Raw genomic sequence first — 19,005 nt, forward strand, 5'->3', positions numbered from 1 at the left:
TACTACGCAGCAGGGAGGAGGATTTGGTGTGCATAAGCAGAAGGGTTATGCTTTAGACATTGCATTCTTTAGTATTTGTAATTAAGAGTTCTTATTTTGGAGCAGGTCAGACCCAGATTCAGCTTTCAGCTCTGACTCGGACTTTGAGCAAGTTACTTTGCTCTCTGAACCTTCTTTTCCTCAACTAGAAAATGAGCGTAATAATGGTACCCATCGTCCAGGGTTGCCATGGAGATTAAGTGAGAGAAAAACTGTACGGAGTTTCACTCAGTGCCTGGTGCATTGCCTTTGTTCATACGTGGTAGCTGTTGTCATCATCACCCTCGTCGTCATGAGACAATAGGAACCTTCCAGAAGCTGTCAGAGCCTGGCTTGCAGAGACTCTGCCCTCCGGAGAGTTTTGGTACCCTTTGACCCAGTCCCTGATGTTTCTTATAGCAGTGCTTTTGACCTCACTTTGCTCCTAGGGTGACTCCCATTGGCCCACATAGCCTGACCAAACAAACACACAGTCTTCCTCCTCCATTACCCATTGTTACTGCCAGCGGGCACAGCTCTGGTCATCTCTTAGAACTGCCCCACAGAAAACAGCGAGCCTAAATGTCAGAGTGTATTGTAGACCTGCTCTGTGTCTGGCACTGTGGGAGACACAGAGGAGTACCCACACTCTACCCCAGGGAGTTAATAGGTCACAGGCCTATTCATTGAAAGTAATGTTGTGTATATTAGGGGAGGTGTAGAGATGCTTATTCCTTCATTCCTTGATTGATTTAAACATTATTGACTTTACCTTTTCCTCTTCTTGAGTCATTTATCTTTCTTAGGCAAAATAATGGGCTTCCTGGGTAGTTCAAATGGTATAGAAAGTGAAAGTCACTCAGTCATGTCCAACTCTTTGTGACCCCATGGACTATACAGTCCATGTAATTCTCCAGGCCAGAATACTGGAGTGGGTAGCCTTTCCCTTCTCCAGGGGATCTTCCCAACCCAGGGATTGAACTCAGGTCTCCTGCAGGCAGATTCTTTACCAGCTGAGCTACCAGGAAAGCCCAAGAATACTGGAGTGGGTAGCCTATCCTTTCTCCAGGGGATCTTCCCAACCCAGGAATAGAACTGGGGTCTCCTACATTGCAGGCAGATTCTTTACCAACTGAGCTATCAGGGAAACCCTAAATGGTCAAGAAACTGCCTGCAATGCGGGAGACCTGGGTCCAATCCCAGGTCAGTGAGATCCCCTGGAAAAGGTTGTGGCAACCCACCCCACTATTCTTGCCTGGAAAATTCCATGGACAGAGGAGCCTGGCAGGCTACAGTCCATGGGATCACAAGGAGTCGGACACAACTGAGCAACTAATACACAGGCAAAATAGCAGTTTACCAGTTGAACTTACTGGTTAATTGCCAAGTCTGAATACTTGATTGACTAAGGAAGGGAAATTGATTTTGAACCCTGTCCATTTTAGCCAATCCTAGATCCAGCAAATAGATAGGATTGGTGCTACCCTAGAGTTTTTTGCAGAATCTCTCAAGTGAATTTCACACTCCCTGTACCACATGTATCAAAACAGAAATCTCTCAACCTGGAGTTCTCATTTCTTGGTACAGTTGTTATAAAAAGAAAAGAACACCCAGGTGGCACAGCAGCCTACCCAGTGGCCCTTGCACAGCTATGGAACCGTAGCAGCCCTCCAGAATCTTCTTCCTGTGGGTCTGCTTATATATTGAATTAGGAAAAGTTTCAGTTGGGCAATTTGAGCAAGCAAAACTCAGGGCCTGGCCTCTGTAGTGTGACAGGTCTGGGTTCTAGGCCAGGCTGTGACACTTACTAACGAGTGACCTCAATTGAGCTAGTTGCTTAATCACTTTGCGCCTCAGTTTTCTCATCTTTACCATGGGATCATAACAGTGCCTCCCTCTTCAGATTGTTCTAAGAATTAATTAATTGAAATGACTCCAAGAAAGGGCTGAACCCAGTTCCTTAGATTCAGTGCTCAACAAATCTTTCTATTATCATCATTGTAATTTATTATTGTTGTTAGTCTGTTTTACCAAAAGATAGGAAAAGTGACAGCTCTGCTGAGCTATTGATCAGACCATGCCTAGAGCATGTTTAGTTCTAGGAAGAGTAGATCAAGATGTTGGAATAGAAGGACCTGGAAGCTAAGAAGTGTTCAATCCATGAGTCAAGCCCAGGCCAGACCCTCTTTCTCCAGAGCCTGCACTCTTAGCCAGTATGCCAAAGAGCTATACTCTCCATACTGTTGTCAGCATTCACATGTGGCTTTTTAAATTTTGATTAATTAAAAGTAAATTCAATTAAGAATTCAGTTCTTCATTTGCACCTGACACACTTGAAATGCTTTTGTACATGTGGCCAGGGGCTACAATATTGAAGAGCACATTCTTTTCCTTCTGGGAGGCTGAGTCCCATCTCAACATTCTGTGGGACATGCTGCTTGTTGAACTTCTGGGATTGTATTCCTTACAGAATCTCAGGCTAGAGTTGTAAAACTTCTTGTAGTGTTATCAGTAGATGCATGCTTGTAATACAGTGAAATCCCATTTGCATTTGGCCAAGTGGTGTAATGGCAAGTAAGAGGCCAAGAAGTCTGACTCACATTACCTTTTCCTGGTTTCCCAAAGCACTGCTTCATGTTTACAAAGTTGTCTCCTGTCACTTCTCTTTGACATGTAGGGACAGACACCAGTTTGCCCAAAGACCCAGCTTCTTCCACAGGTCTGCCTTGCCCTCTTTGGGCTGTCTGGATGGCATTTAGTACCTTAGCATATTCATCTTACTGTTGACTTAACTGGCATCTTGACCTCTGAGAGCCTCTAGCACATGCACAAAGTCTCCAGTTCCTCCTGAGCTCTCTCTGTTCGCCTCTTTTACATAGGCAGTAAAGAAATGGAGGAGATCAGGATTTGTTGCCTAAACTTTCAGAATGAGTAAGTCTAGAAATCTACAAGCTCCTAGAAGCCACTGGAATTACAGTAAACAACTATAACCTTGCGAATGCACATGCACCTCCTTCAGATCTCCATGGCAAAGACTGGGCCAAGATCTAATCCAGTTAGTAATTGATAAAGCCAGAGCAGTCATCTGCTTCTTGCAAAGCATCCTGAGTATCTGTGGGGGCTAGTCGTAATCTGAGCTCCTCTCACCAGGGCCTATTTGCGCTCTGGTGAGGTCACAGAATAGCCAACAACATGGAGTTACTCCAGTGTGGATGAAGGACACCCAGCTGCTTCTCTCCATGTGCAGAGAAGGAGCCCTGTTCTCGCAAACCCAGCAGATGCTTGGGTTTCAGTCACTCTGTAAATCAGATCCAGGTCTGTACCCACCTTGTCGTTGTGTGTCCTGGGTAAACCTATCTCCACTTCCTTGTCTTGTAAACTAAGGACAGCCTCAAATATATGTGTACGTGCACAGTTAGTCCAATAAATATGTTAACAGATGTTATTTCCACAGTGTGATTATGTTTTCTGTTCTGCTGATGGGTTTTATTAATCCAACAGCATTGAAAAGGGATGAGTTGATGTGCTTAAAATGAGAGTCAAGGCTCAGTTTATCATTAATGATCATCCCAAAAAGAAGCTAGCACAGCCTTCACTAGATTATTATTTCCCAAGTGCCGGGGACATCATGCAAACTCATAACAGAGTCAAGTTGGTTGGATTTTCCAAATATTTGTTGAACCCTTTGCCTGTGTCAGGCACTGTCTGGGCACCAGAGGGATTTAATTTTGGTTAAGACTTGGCACAACAAGGATGTTCAGTCAGTCAGAGCTGTTCAGCCATAGGCGCTGGACCAAAAAATGTTAGTTGCTCAGTCTTGTCTGACTTTGTGCAACCCCATGAACTGTAGCCTACCAGGCTCCTTGTACATGGGGATTCTCCAGGCAAGATTACCAAAGTGGGTTTCCATTTTCTTCTCCAAAAGAGAGGCAGAAATCTCCGGGTAGGTCTCCAAAGACATGCAGGACCCCTAAGGACCATGAGCACAGAGGGCTGAACACATGTGGCAGCCTGTCTGGGGAGCTCCAAGGAGATAGGTATGACTGGAGATTAGCACACAGGACACAATGGGGTGGGAGACCTGGCTGCCAAGAAGTTGGGAGGCCCAGGGACAAAGAACCCTAATAACAGAGCTTGCAGGATGTGCTTGGGGCTGTAAGTATCTGCATACCATTGGAGAGACCCAGAGACAACCTTTTTCCAGCAGGTTCTCTAGCGTGTTCTGTAGCATGGGAGGCCCAGTGGGTGTGAGCTCGGTGAAATTGGGCACCAGCATCAGTATTCATCCCAGGATCTGATTCTCTGAAATTTGGAATCACATGGAACCAGCCAATCCAAGAGGTAGTAATCATTGTCCACCAGTTATGAACTTACCTGCTTTCTGAGATTTTCAGTGATTCCTAAGAGAGAGATGGGTTTACCTTATGTGTGGAAATCTCTAGGAGTTGAAACATCCCTACCACCTTTTCTTTGGAACCTGGGCCTCCTGCTAACAGGGTGTGGGACAGAGGTTTCTTTGCCAAAGTAAATAAAACAGAGAAGATGCATGAACATCAGCTACAAAGCTCCTTGTCAGAGTCTCGACTGAATCTCATCTAGTTTATATCTTTCTTTTTTTAACCAAGGATCCTATTGGTCTGCCAAGTGCCTGCTTCCATTCTGCTCCACGTGAATGGGTGGCTGCTGGCCCATTCCAAACTGCTGTTGAAACAGAACTGCCCACACTGCCGGGGCATCTTCTGCTGATGGTAATTTCCATGTGCCATACCAAGGCACTGGGAGCGTATGTTCCTGCTGATGAGGAGTCTTGCTTCTTGACCTGTCACTAATATCCTACCAGTCACATGAAGCTACCAGGGACTCCTGAGCAAAAGCTTACAATGCTTCAGTTCCCTACAAATAAGCCCTGCTCATTGCTTTCCGACTGTGTCATCATCTGGTGGGCAAAGAATGAGACCTCTAGGAATAGTTGCCTATCAGGATTGCAAAAACCCTTCCATGGCTATAAAACAGTGTTTTAAATTACCAAGGTGCTCAGTATGCAGGCACAAAGAATAGTCCATTGTAGAGAGTGATGTTTCTGCTCATGTCCCAGATGACCTTGGTTCAAGGACAAATTGGAGCTTGACTTAGCAAAGCTGCAGATGGTCAGTGAGATTGGCTCTGCACTGATGCACCCACCCAAGCAGAGGGGTGCCAGGCCCTCCGTGGTGGGTATATCATCAGAATGGCAAAGGCATTTTCTCTCCCACATGTACTGAGTTCAGTTGCTAAGCATATTCCATGTGGTTTTTTGGTTTTGTATTTCTTTGGGGAGAGGAGTGTCATCTCTAAAACTCTCAAAATAGTTCGACTTTCTTCCTATTCCCATCTTTGTGTGTGTGCTTAGTCACTCAGTCATTTCTGACTCTGTGACCCCATGGACTGTAGCCCACCAGTCTCCTCTGCCATGGGGATTCTCTAGGCAAGAATATTGGAGTGAGTTGCCATGCCCTCCTCCAGGAGATCTTCCCAACCCAGGGATCAAACCCAGGTCTCCCACATTGCAGGTGGATTCTTTACCATCTGAGCCTAATTTGTTCTTAAAATTTTGCCCCGGGGCCCCCTTATAAAACCTGGCCTGTACTTCTCTTAATGGCACATTTGAATAGTGTCTCCATTTCAGACTTGGTTTCCATATGACAAGCTAATCACACACACACACACATGCATGCACGCATGCAGCATGCCAAACTCCATGTAGACTTGAGAACCAGGCAAACCTGCATTTGCATCCTCCTCTGCTACTTACTAGCTGTGTGACTTTGGGCAACTTTGTTAACCTCTCTGGGCCTCTGTGTCCTCATTGTAAAATAAGGACTGTAATTGTTCCTGCCTCACATACACCTGTTTCAAGGGTTGAGTGAGACTGAGGATCAAAAGCACTTGGCTTAGTGCCTGGTACGTAGCAAATGCTTGATCAGTTCAGTGGTGGAAGTTTTTACCATTAATTCAATTCAGATGAGGCATCCAAATATCTAGTGTCTTGTCATCCATCACAGAGAATTGCCCCTGTAGGCACTAAGTCATGTTTACTGAATTGACTCCATCTCTTTAGCTGAGGATTGGGAGATAAATATTTCCCTGTCTACTGGGATGTTTGATAAGACACGGGTGATCACTCGAAGCTCAGGTATGAAAAGCATGTGAATGAAGAGGCTGCTTCACATACAAAGAGCTTCTCCTCAGGGCGGGATCCCCCTGGTTGTCTTGGGTACCCCGTGGCCAGGTGTTCAGCAGGAGATCAGGGTTCCCTCAGCACCTCCGTGGAGTCTTGAGGCTTCCTTTGACATGGATATCAAGTGTGAGGGTTTTAATTGCCTTTGGCTGAAAGAATGGGGTCAGATGTTCAATTCAGATGAAATCCCTGTCTTCTGAAACATTATGAGATGCCACCCACATGAAAGTCCCTAATCCTTAGGGCCCCATCAGGGTGAAGTGCCTGAGGGCTGCAGCTCAGGACTGCTGGGAGATTGCTGCCTGACTACCTGGGTGTGCACATTACTCAGCACGTGTACACACATGTACCTGCAGACCAGTGTAGAATGGTATGCTCTGTTGGGGGGCAGAGCATGGGGACGGATTGGGATTGGGCATTGTTGATGAACCAGCTATCTGACCTAGCCTGATGCCCATTTCCAACCAGACAGTGACTTATGGAGGCAGAGTCTCCTTAACTTAGACCCATCGATGAGTAGTAAGTGGTCCAGAAAACCCCTGAAATTATATGTAAAATGTTGGTGGGCTGGGACGGGAGAGACACCAGCATAAGTAAGTGCTTTTTCTGTGGAGAGAGACTATAGCTTTTAAGAGACTTCTCAGAGGAGTCTGTGACCCAAGACAATTAAGAACGCAGAGCTGCTGTGTTTGGTTGGCCCAGGCTAGTTGGTGTGTCTAATCCAAGCCCCAGATGACCCCCGTCTAGGTGGTCAGGGCAGTGACAGGAGTATTCAGAGGCAAGTCGTGGCCACACCGCTGACAGACTCTTCAATGGTTGTTGTAGACTCATGTAGACAAAGCCTGCAAGCTTGGGAAAGCCAGGCCCCCCCAGGTCAGCCTCGGGCAACAGCCCCCATCCTGCCAGGCCCTGGGGAGTGAGTCCTTCCTGCCCAGCAGCTCCTTTGCTCATGAGCTGGCCCGAGTCACCTCCTCGTACAGCACCTCAGAGGCAGCGCCCTGGGGCGGCTGGGATCCGAAGGCCTGGAGGCAGGTGCCCGCTCCACTACTGCCTAGCTGCGACGCTGTTGGTAAGTCACTCCCCCCAGCCTCGCTTTCCTCATCTGTCAACTGGGCACAGTCCCCTGCTCAGCCTGCCCACCTGCTGCACAGTGTTGTTGGAGGAACAGAGGAGGTGACAGCCCAGCCCGTAAAGCTCTGTGCACCTAGGAGAGATGTCCAGAGCTTTCTCTGCTGCGCCCCAGTCAGTCTTTGGCAAAGAGACCACCCAAGCCAGGAGAGGGAAACTAAGTGGGCATCACCCCGGGGACAGTTACTCCATCCCTGCTGTTGGCCGTCCAGCACCCTAGTTCCTTCCCTGCCTGTCTATCCCTGTGACCAGACTGTGAACTGGAGGCAGACAGGGCCTGCACCTTTGGAACTACAAATCTCTCCCCGCCCCAACCCAGTGCCTGCCTACTCCATAGCTGGCGGGCACTTGGAAGCTGCCTCTCCAGCCATCTGCTGTGTGTGTGACCCCACCTGGGATTCATGTGCACCTCACGAACTGGGAAGTCAGATGGCCCCACTCGAGGAGGGCAGGCAGAAAGCCAAACCAGGCCTGGCCAAGAAGGCTGTGAGTTTGCATCATCCTCCAGATTCTGGAAGAAATGGCTTGACTCATCCTAAGGAGTTGCATTAGCGGTCATGACAGCAAGATGGTGTTCGAGCAGACGTTGCAGAGGCATTTGTTTGGCTCATGAACTTGTTGTTCTGGTGCATGATGTATCGGTGTGTGCAGGACGTCAGCCCTCTCTACAGAGCAAAGTAGAGAAAGGAGCATTTGCTGAGAGAGAGTGATCAGAGGATGCTCATCCAGCTGAAATGACCTCTGGGATTCTGGCTTCTAATGGAAATGCTCTTTCTGTCCACATGGCCTTGTTCTCCCACCCCACAGGCCTTGGCCCGCAGGAACAAGCAGTGCTTTCCACTCAAGGGCTATCGATTTTTCTCTCTCTCTTTTCTTACCCTTCTCGTATGTGCTGTCAGAGTCACAGTGCTCTTCGGCTTGTCCAGCACAAGACTGCCAAGGAAAGAGAATTAGCAAAAAACAAATGGGGACATTGTCCACTCAGGATGTCTCTGAGTTCCACCCTGGTGTTGCATGTCCCCAGAAGGCAAAGAACGACAGATCCAAGTGAGCTGATGTTGAGAACTCCTTTCCCCAGCATGTTATCTCTCTTCAAAGCCAACCCTTCCACTCAGCAATGGAGGGCGGGGCAGAATCTTGGCCCTCAGATCCTCATTATTAAGCTGTGGAAGTTGGGCCTGCCTTGGGGCGGGGGTGGGGGGGAAGGCTTGGAGGGGCAGGACCTACAGCTCGGCCCAGACTCAGGAAGGCCAGACTTTCTGTGAGACGGAGGACGCAGGCCCTTGCCTCCGGGGGAGAAGAGAGGCGAGCTGCAAAGACGTTTGTTTCCTCTGCCGCCAGATCACTCACAGCATGGAAGCTTGGCCCTTCCGGGAGAGATTCCTGGAGTCAGAAGTCAGCTGCAAAGGCAGAAAGTGGGGAGGAGAAAAGGCGACCTCCAGCTCTCTGGCGGTCATTTAGAACAGCAGTGATTTTTGTGAAGTTACCAATGGCAGCTTCAGATTGGATCCAATCCAAGGACAGCGCCATCACTGAGGGGAGGTCCCTGACTCCTGCTCCAGGGGCCCCCAGGGGCAAAGAAAGACCGTCAGCTTTCTCCTGTCTTAGCACCCGCGTGTTCCCATGGACCCTCAGGCCCCAAGCCCTGAGCCTGGGTTTCTGCCGTGCCTCCCCTCCCCATCCCTTCACTCGGTTGTGAGGTTGTGATTTCCTCTGATTGATTTATTTGTCGGTTTCTCCTTCCATGGTAAGCTTCCTGAGGGTAGACACACACAGTGCCACCCAGGGCTGGGACAGAGCCCCTCCCATGTTAGACCCACTGGGTCCCGTGGTGGACCCACAAGGCGTGTTTGTCAGCTGCCTGGCAAGGGGGCTCACTGGGCTGCCAGGTAAACCTTCTTTACCCACCCAGGATCCAGCAGTTTGCTTTGGGGACCTCAGAGTCAGTGAGGCTGCCCTCCCCATCCCCCCACCGGGCAGGGAAGGGCACAGAGCCGAGGCCTTCAAAAACGGCAGGTATGGCCTGCCTTGGCCTTGGCTTCTGGGGTTCCCTCAGCACTCCCATCTGGAGGCAGTCCAGAGAAACTGAGTCACAGGCTCCAAGAGTTAGGAGGGAGAGTTAGGACATTGTGAAGCGGGCCTGCATTCAATGTGGGCAGTCCGTGTTGTGTCTGAAGGATGCCTGAGGACAGTGTCAGCCTGAGAGCATCCATGCCCTTCAAACAGGGCTTTGGGTGGAAGCATCTTCATGGCCCACAGGTCTGAGAAGTCCCCCTCCAGGGCCGTTGTGGGAGCCCCTAGAACTCAGATCTCCGTGCAGAATGCTGTCTTCCTGTCATTCCAAAGGAAAAGTCAGAAGAGTCAGTGAGCCATTTCCAAATTTGGCTTCCAAAAGCTACCAAAGAAGATACTTTTCGTAGTGGAGTATTGAATAAAGCAGCCCACACGCTGGAACTCCTTAACCTTTGAGCCTCTAACACAGAGCTGCGTGTCTTCTGCTACCTGCAGGCTGCTCTGTGCGTGGCACTCAGGGGCACATCTGCTGGGGAGGAGTTAGGAGCACCCCAATGCTGGAAAAAGAAACCCCCACACAACAGCCCTTCTTTATCCTCCTCCACCACCCCCCACTTTGTCCCTTCCCTCCCTCTCTCTCCCTTTCTCTCCCTTCCCCCCTTCCTTCCCTAGACTCCATCCCTCATCTGTCAGAGCTATTCATTTGGAAGCCCTTCCCAGTCAGAACACACTCCTCCTGGGGATCACGGGCCAAGTAATTTCAGGCTGAAACCACCTGAAGCCCAGGAAGCCAGCGTGGGCGTCCACGTGGGGGTCTTGCCAACCCTCTGCCTCTGTCCAATCCCCATCCAATTAATGTGTCTGTGGGCCTTATGAAAGGGTTGAATCTGTCATGAAACCACTCATGGGCTGTAGTGGAGAGAGGGTGTATCAGGTGCTTGCTTGGGGGCTCACAAGAGACCCCCACCCACGGTGGCTGAAGGCTGAGGCCTGCAGGGTGGCCTGGCCTCCTGGGTAGCTGTGTGTTGGGTTCTGCTGTGTTGGGAGGCAGTGGGGGGTTCGGGCCAGCCTTGTGCCTGTCTCTCCCACCTATGCCTTGCACACTTGGATGGAGCGCTACACCTCAAGAGAGCCCCAGAGCTTCCTTGGCCTTAGCATGAAGCTTAGAAAAGCAGTCCCAGGACTTCCTGGATCACCATCCTGGCTGAGGCCTCTCTGAGGGTGGCCCCTTAGCCGGATGGAAGGAGGAGCCTGGGCCCATGTTCTTTGGGAGACTTCCTTCCTTCCGGGGACAACATGGGGAAGCACACCTAGGCTCCCAGAGGGCCCACCTGCCACTGCCCTATCTGTGTCACCTGTACAGCAATCCGGAGTGCCATGACAACCACCCGCAGTCCTAGGAAAAGCAGTGCTTGGCTGAGCTCCTCTGTAACCATCCTTCAGAGTGTCCATCACTAAGCAGCCACTTTCAGCCATCACTTCCTCCGGGTCACTGAAAACATTTGTCATTTCCTGTTTTCTCCATTTTCCAACGATCCTAATTGTCAGTGTCAAAAGGCAACAACTGTTTTCTTGGGGCTTATCTTTGGAGCACACTGATTGAGAACAAAGGATGGGGGCCTCTGTCTGCAAAACAAAGGAAGCTGCCTCCTGTGGGGCCTGGAGAGAACACTCTGGCTGCTCTGCCAGGGATGGGGGCCAGGCAGGGAGCAGAGGGCTGGCAGTGTCCCCCCATGCCCCAGTGGCATGAAGAGGTTCCTGCCTGACCAGCAACACCCCAGGATGACCAGCATCAGCCCTTCTGTTTGGACTTGGAGTTTCTGTGGCCCCGACCAGACTTCCCCTTCAACTCTGGATGTTCCAGATTTTTCTGCTTCCTTGGATGAACGATAGCCAACATCCCGCTCTCCCTGTAACCCTGACCCTTCAAGAAGCATTTTCTGTCATCTGGCAGACACTGCCCACTTCCTCCACTCTGACCCCTGCCCCAGCCTCGCCTTCACTCTGATTTCCCAGGCCCTGGGGGTGTCTTCCTCTCTGTCTCCTTCCCTTTGGATTCTTGGGCTCATTGTCGTCATTCCCTGCTTTTCTTGCATTGCCGTCTGTAGCCACCACCTGCCCATCTCCCACCCTGTACAACTGTGTCATTTGGTGAACCTAATGGAGCAGCGAGTGGGGATGGAGTTAGAGTTGGTGTAGACAGAATTAGAGCTGGTGTAGACAGAGGGCCCAGGAGCTGGTCCCGGAAGCAGCAGGCTAGAGAGATGGAAACACTGGACCTGAAGTTAGGAGACACTGCACTTACCTAGCCGTGTTGCCTGGAGCATGTCACTGACCCTCTGTGAGCCTCAACTGTCACATCGGTAAGCTGGGGCCATAGGTCTTCTGCCCGGATCTCCTGGCGCAGTAGGAGGGTGACTGGGCAGACCAGAGGTGAGAGCTGCCTTCAGAAATGCCTGCCCACCCCTAAGCATCTCAGGCAGAGCCCAGCACCCCCCACTCCCCATCTCCCCCACTTCCCAGCGTCATGGCCTTGGCGATCTTATGACTCCTGTAGTCCTCGGGTCCTGGCCTCCCCAACGGCATGCTTTAGCAGGAAGAGGGCCGCCCCAGGGGAAGGGAGGCAAGAGCTTGGGCAGGAAGCAAGCTAAGGGCAGGATGCTGAAATCACTCACCATGTAGTCCACCCACTGCCACGTGTTTGAGTTCATCCTCTGCCTTGGCAGGAACTGAGGCCAGGAACTGCCACCAGACCTGGGAACCAGGCACTGTCCCAAGCACTGGCCCTCCGCCCCAGCCCCTTCCCTCGCCAGCCATCCAAGAGTGGAGAAGCAGGCCACCCGGGCAGCCTGTGTTGTCCAGTCAAGTCTTCTTCTGGCGTCTGCAGGGGTGTGGGGGACGCAGTTCCAAAGTAAATTCAGGGAGATGTGCTCCCTGATGGGGCTCCCTTGGATGTTGGCACGTGGAGGAGCAGAGAAGGGGAGAGAAATGGCAGCAGGTGAGCAATGCACTTCAAGTCATACCCAGGGCCCAGCCACAGCCTGGCACCAAAGGGCTGAGGGTCTTGGGGCAAGTTATGCCTTCTGCAGGCCCTCAGCTGGCTCTCTGGTGGCGGGCCTCTCAAGTTGCTCCTAGACTTGGGGCTAGGACTGCAGCCCTGAAGCTTGGCTCCTGTCTGTTCCCACCCAGCTTGGAGATGGAGATCGGAAGCCCGTTCCCATCACCCATGCTGCAGCCCATCAGGAAAGTGAAGGGAAGCTGGGAATGAGTCTCTACTCCGGGTATTGGGCAATGCATCCATCTGAGCAAGTGATCACCCCTGTTCTTCATGCCAGGACTACCCAGAATGAGCCTTGGCACTTTTCCCCATGACAGCCTGGGCACCCACCACCACAGAGCCCAAAGGCCGCTCTGCCCCACCCCTGACATCCCCAGTTGGTTCATTCTTTGCCCCCGTGCTTGGGAGCCCAAGCCCCATTGCTTAGTGTCCTCTGGGTGCGGCCAGTTTGGGTCTCCTTGAGACTGGCCTGCCCAAACTCTTGTCAGCACTGCAGACATGGCCTGGCCAAAGCAGAGGAGTGTAGGACTGTCACCTTCCTCCTTCTACATACTCTGCTTCTGTTAATGCAACCTAATGTCACATTTGCTCCTTTGGTGACTGCATCTCACTGCTGCCCCATCCCAAGCAGAAGGACATCGAGAATGCCTAAACCTTTTCTCTCCATGCTCTTGCTGTTTAGTTCTGTGTCTCTGCCCCATCCTATGCTGTTGCAATTGGTTTTTAACTCAGGTGCCGAATCTTACTTGTATCCATACCTATGGAGTTTTGCTTGGAAAGGTGGGGCATGCATGTGACTGTGTGTTGGTGTGTTCACTCATGCTTTCTGCTACACCAAAGCCATGTCCTGAGTCCCCACACAGCAACACCAAGGCTAGAATTTATTGGTAGCCCGAATCTAACACTTCTTTTTTATCTTCTACTTAGCGAGAGAAGCAGAGATCGGGTCTTATGGCAATGACCCCTGAACAGCGCAGTTCACGTATCGCCCAACGGATGAGTCAATTTCAAGGTAAACAGTTAAAAGTCCATGTTCTCAAAGGGGTGAGTGGTGGAGACTGTGTGAGGTTGGGGGAGAATTCCCTCCAGCATAAACCATTACTGAGATGATTCTGGAAAGCATTGATGAAAAGAGAGTAGGTCTGTGAGGCACTACCATGGCACCCTGGTTGGATCTGTCGTGTGGAAAGCATAAGTAGAGTCCCAATTGAAGGCTCAGTCTTAATGACTCTGAAATCACTGTTTGATTGAAGAGATTGACTCAACCATGTAATCAAAATTGATTGGCTGAAGATACAGCTGTTAGCCAAACACTACAGATGATCTCTGCCAAACTAGCCCGGGAGACATGTTAAGCAGTCATCCTCAGCCAGTAGTGGCACTGGGCCAGGACAGGGGTATTCTTGCCTGGGGCTCGGAGGAGGCTGCTTGCCTTCCAACTAGTGTTCAGCATCTTCATTGTAGCCTGGCAGTGCCATAGCACCATCACTCCTCCATTCTCTTGCAAAACCCCCTTTCCTCCGGGCCTGATACCAGCTGAATGCCCCCACCTGTTCAGGCTGGAGTGGCATGTCGGGTGTGCCTTAGCCGCAGGGACCAGGCAGATAAGTTCCAGGTCAGTGTCAAGAGGTGGATATCCTTCAGGGGGTGGGTGGCCTGTGTACGGATTGTATGGGGTTTATAAAAGCAGGCCCAGACCCCGTTCATGGAGCTTAAAATCTACGGGCATTTTTAATCCAGCATGATCTACTCTTGGGTGGAGGGGAGCTTTGAGCACAGACCTGGGGGGTCTAGGAGGGCTTCCCCCAAGAACTGCAGTCCAGGTTGAGGGTGGAGGAACAAGGGGAGAGGAGGATGCTCGGTAGGAGCCAAGGACAGGAGGTAAGAGGTCAGTGCTGGGCCAGTGGCTCCCCGCTGGCCACTGCAGCCCAAGTGGAAGACACCTTTGGAACTGACCCCCGCTTCTCTCTTTCAGTAGGCGTCCAAGATCAAGTCATCTCCAATTGTAGCCGGACCAAGCCAAGCTCCCCACCCAGCCAGCGCATTATACCACCCAGAGCTGGGCTCCTTCATAGCAGTCTGAGTTCAAGAATGGCCCATCCCATCAGGCAGCAGAGCCAGGGGACCATGGGCATGCTCTCACCAATCCCCCGCAGGCAGCAGGGGATTTTCAACTTCAGCCCCCCATCTCCCACACCCTCACAATTGGGCCACAACCCCCTGAGCAGCCTCGGCTCCATCTACCAGCACATGGGGATGCCCAGGGCTGCTCCTGCAGGAGTGCCCTTGCCTAGATTCTATCCCAGCCCCCTGGGTAGCCAGGCCCTGGGTCCTCACCAACTCAGACAGCCTCATATGTCAGGAATGTCCACCATGCTCCACAGCACTACCTGGGTGGTGGCAGCAGCATCTCTGCACACCCAAGTCATGAGGGAGACATCCCCGAGCCAAGCAGCTCATGGCATGCAGCAGCATTATGATAGCAGCGCCATCTTTGCCAAGGCCCTTGTGACAACCTCCCTGGAAGCCCCAGTGTTTCCCTTGCAGCAGGCAGTTGTGTCCCCTCATCAGGTGGCCCCAGAAGGCAGACCTAGCCAGATGGCGGGTCCTGCCCCCGCCAAGCCCAGCTTCAGCCTGCTGGGCAACAAAAGTGTCAGGCAGAGCCCAGTGCAGGGCGCCATGCCCACACCACATGCCACCAAGTCCCTCCCGCAAGGTATGGTCAGCTTCGGGCCTGAGAGTCCCATCCAGGCCATTGAGCCACCAAGCTCTGTGGCTGCCACTGCTGCCACCTCCATCGTGGCTGCCAGCCAGTCCCCATCCAGTCCCTGTGACAGAACAGGGAGCCCCTTTGAGTTGTCGTCCCAGTCCTCACTGGACGATCATATTTCAATCCCTGACTGTTCTGAGGTGGATTTCGACACTTTCATGATGGATTCCACTGAGAGCCCAGATGAAGACTGGATGGGCAACCTGAGGCTGATCAGTGGCACTGTAGACCAGGCTGCTGACGAGGGTGATGAGGCCCAGAGTGCGGGCCATGTACCCCAGAATGCTGACAAGCTTTAATTGCCCTAGAAACCTCCACGTGGCCATCACCCCAGGGAGTGGTGTGAGTCCATAGCAAATTTACCACTGGCCCCACACAGCCACATGCTTATTGCCTCATTACAATTTGAGGGGCGGCAGCCCACACCCATCCCTCTCTTTACCTGTGACAAAATAGAAATCTGGTGATTTTTCAAGCTACCTGTACATATCTGAAAATTTTGTACACGGTTTTCCTAAACGTTCATGACAGAAGTGTTTATACTGCGTTTTGTGAGTTTGTAATTAAGATGACAGCTTTCGTTTCAGCAGAATTGTGTTTATTATGCCATTGTTCGTGTGTATTCTATATTGTTCAAATATGCAGACTGTGTTGTTCACTCCAGCCATACCTTATCAAACCAGGTGGCTGAGTTGCTTACGCTTTTGATGCAATGGTGCATGTGACCAAGAGGTGTTGTGCAAACTGACAAATGCCAAATAGAAACTCACTTGGCCATCTATTCCCATTTCCACTAAAACTTCTGTCGCCCAGTGTGATTCTTAATGTCTTTTGCAAACCTTGCAGCATCTTCTAGCTCTTTCCTGATGAGCCTGTTACAGCACAAGCCGTTTTATCATTAAGTAGCCTGCAGAGGAATTATTTGCCAGGAGGTAGAGAGTTCTAGAGATTTGAGAGAAGCAAAGAGAGAGTTTGTGAGCTGGGCATCTCTGAGGGTTCTACCCTTTATCACTCAGTTTGCAGTACTCTAACGGGCACCTCGCAGGGTGGAGACAAGATGCTCCTGATTTAAGGCCTTTCAGTATTTGTTCTGATATAAGGCTCTGTGGTCTGGGGGAAAAAATGAGTCTGTAAACATGAATAGTTGATTTGGGTTTTGTCACTGATGTTTTCTATTTGTAGTTAATATCACGTATGTTTAAGTGGCTGTAACAGGAAACCCACACCCACTGCCCTGTAAACTTTTTCAGTGTCCAGACTCTGTGTAATGACATTTTAATTGCCACCTGGTATTTTGCCTCTGCATTTGAAATCTGGCATGGCATCTGTTTCAAGCAAGTGTGTTTTATTCTTCGTTCTGTAATAAACAGGAGAAAAGTACCTCTGTGTTTTCATTTTCCCAGGGAGCATTCAGAGTCTACAAACCCGTGTCAGTTAAGCCTGCTGGTGTGGTTCTTTTTGATGGTGCTCTCTGTCTTGGGATGCTTGGGCACTGAGAGAAGAGGGGCAAGAAGTTTGTGTAGCCTGCACCGAGATCCTTTCACATCACAGCACAGGAGCACATCACTTACAGTGTAGGCCGCTAAGATGACTGGCTGCACTGGGGGCAGGGGGCAGAGGGCAGGGGGAGGCTTGTGTTGAGAAGCTAGTTCTCCACCACCATCCTCTTTCCACTGAGATGGTGACAGCCAATTAAAGATCCAATGTCTCTCACATAACGGGTACCCATATAGGGCGGCTAGAGGTTGCGGGGACCTAGAGACTAAAATTCCATCACTTCACAGAGAGATCCAGGAAGACCCTGGTGTAGGCATGGTCCCGGGAGAAAACAGTCTTCCCACCCTTCCCCTCCCCGTCCCTTGCCCTTCCCCCAAGGTCTAAACTAAGGGCAACCCTGATATTCCTGAGCACTATAGAGGGTAGAGCTTGGTGGTCCAGGATGCTGGGCCAATGGGGAATAGGTGTGCCACCATCTTGCCCCCTTCAAGCTCGGGGCCCCATCTCTGGTCCCCCCTTCTGCCAACCCATCAATCCTGATCTGCTGCCCAATCCCCACTTGGCCTCCTCCTCTCCCTGCCCTCCCCACCAGTAGTTGCCGGCAGCGTCTTGGCTGCAGGCTGTTTCCAGTTTAAACTGCATGGAAACAAGGGCTCTTGTCACCTCACACTAGGGCAAGCCCCTCACAGCAAGAAAGTGGCTTCTACAGAGTTTCACTGAAATGTGGCCCCATTTTGAAGCAGATCCTAAAGAGATGGGACCTGTGCCTCTCCCACGAGGTGCCAGGACTTGGTGCATAGGTGGCAGAGGTTGCATATGGAACCACATTTCCCCAAAGGCAGCAAGGAAGTTAGTTGGGGACCCCTTTGCACACACTATGTGCTGTAAAAGTGCACCTGAAGCACCAGCTGGGGTTGCGTGTAACCAACATTGAATACACACATTTAGCCCCATAACTGGTGGGGAGAAGACCTACTCATCGTCAAGGTATAGGATGTTCCAACAGAATGACTTTGGGGGCTGAGGGATGCAGGTACAATGTGGCAGGCCTGTCCTGTCCTGTCCAGTGGATCCTAAAATGCTCTAAGAAGCATCTAAGGAGATGCCCCCATGCGCCACTCTCAGTGGCTGTTACTGGGGGCAAAAATCCACAGGGGTGGAGGCAGACCTCCCTAGTCTGTGGGCCAGAGGGATGGTGGAAGCAGTCAGGACCCCAAAGCCCAAGTGGTTGGCCCACCTGCTCACACAACCCCTCCTGCTTCCTGCAGAGCGCTCCTTGTAGATCTGGGGAATGGGGATGTCCTGTGAGTGTCCTGCAGCTCCAATCACGACTCCATGTCAGGGGCTTGGCCTCTGTTCCCCCTGTGTTAACTCAAGTGCTCCAGTGGTGCCAGGCCCCAGGCAGGCCCCGGCTGCCCCTCAGGGCCTGACTGGGGCACTTGGGCCCATCTCTCTTGTCCCCTATCCCCAGTGTGCCCAGGGGTAGCAGGACCCACCTGCCCAGAGACTCTTGCTCACAGCCAAACAGTTGGGGTGCTGAAGGCCAGCTAGTGCAGCATAGCATCCACAGCTCTGCCAGCCTTCAGAGTCCCGAAATAAAAGCTGAGCTTGGCCTCCTGAGCTGGGTTAACTTCCCATCCCAATCACATATTGACCTCAAGGCTGAGCCAGTGTGGACAGCACCCAAGAGCACTTCCTGCCACCTGACCCTGCTTGGCCTCACTGGCCCCAGCAGGCCCTTCTAGCCTGTTCCTCCTAGCAGTGGTTGTCCCAGACTACTCCTGCCCAGAGATGGCGGCTCCCACCATTGTGCCATCACTCAGCTGCCCTCTCTCCTGCATCCCTGCACCATCAGCCTCTTCTCTGCTGGATTCTTCCCAAGGGGGTTGAAGTGGGCCACATGCAAAGGTCTTCACCTACCTCAGCCCATCCAGCTGCAGCTCTGAAGCCCTGCCACTCCTCCCCTGACTCTTGTCAGCCCAGAGCCATCTGACTCCTGTCCTGCTCCTTCCCAAGTATGCTCACTGGCCAAAGGGCAAACTCCCTCCCGGCCATAAACCCAATGGAAGCTTCTTGGTCCTTTCAGAACAGCACTGCCCCTTGGCTCCTGGGAGTTCCCTGGGATGCTTCTTCCCCTCTGAGGTCCATTTTCTCCTGTTGCTTCCTGTCACTTGCGAGGCTTTCTTCCCTTGCTCTCTTTCCTCCAGTTTCTTCCCTGGGAGACAAACAGGTTCCTGAGCCTGCATCTAGCCGCCAAGTATCTCAGCATATTGACAGCCCAGCCATAAAGAGCGTGGTGTGTCT

General features: G+C 51.5%; 1 protein-coding gene across 4 annotated transcripts in view; it reads left to right on the forward strand.

Annotated features, from left to right (window-relative positions):
- MAMLD1 (mastermind like domain containing 1) overlaps positions 1–16,553 on the forward strand; it is a 126,821-nt gene extending 110,268 nt beyond the window's left edge. Inside the window, exons 4-6 of one of the 4 annotated variants that reach the window (XM_055393634.2) lie at positions 7,061–7,304; positions 13,362–13,446; positions 14,410–14,547. In XM_055393634.2, coding sequence (XP_055249609.1) covers positions 7,061–7,304; positions 13,362–13,402 — 285 coding nt within the window. In that variant the 3' untranslated portion in view covers positions 13,403–13,446; positions 14,410–14,547. Of the gene's footprint in view, positions 1–7,060; positions 7,305–13,361; positions 13,447–14,409 lie in introns of all 4 variants that reach the window. The other 3 variants (XM_055393635.2, XM_055393632.2, XM_055393633.2) reach the window with 3 other exon arrangements.
- The last annotated feature ends 2,452 nt before the right edge of the window (positions 16,554–19,005 follow it).

This window comes from Moschus berezovskii, chromosome X, assembly GCF_049115385.1.
Source record: "Moschus berezovskii isolate FMDL1 chromosome X, NW_MosBer_1.0, whole genome shotgun sequence".
Taxonomy (NCBI): domain Eukaryota; kingdom Metazoa; phylum Chordata; class Mammalia; order Artiodactyla; family Moschidae; genus Moschus; species Moschus berezovskii.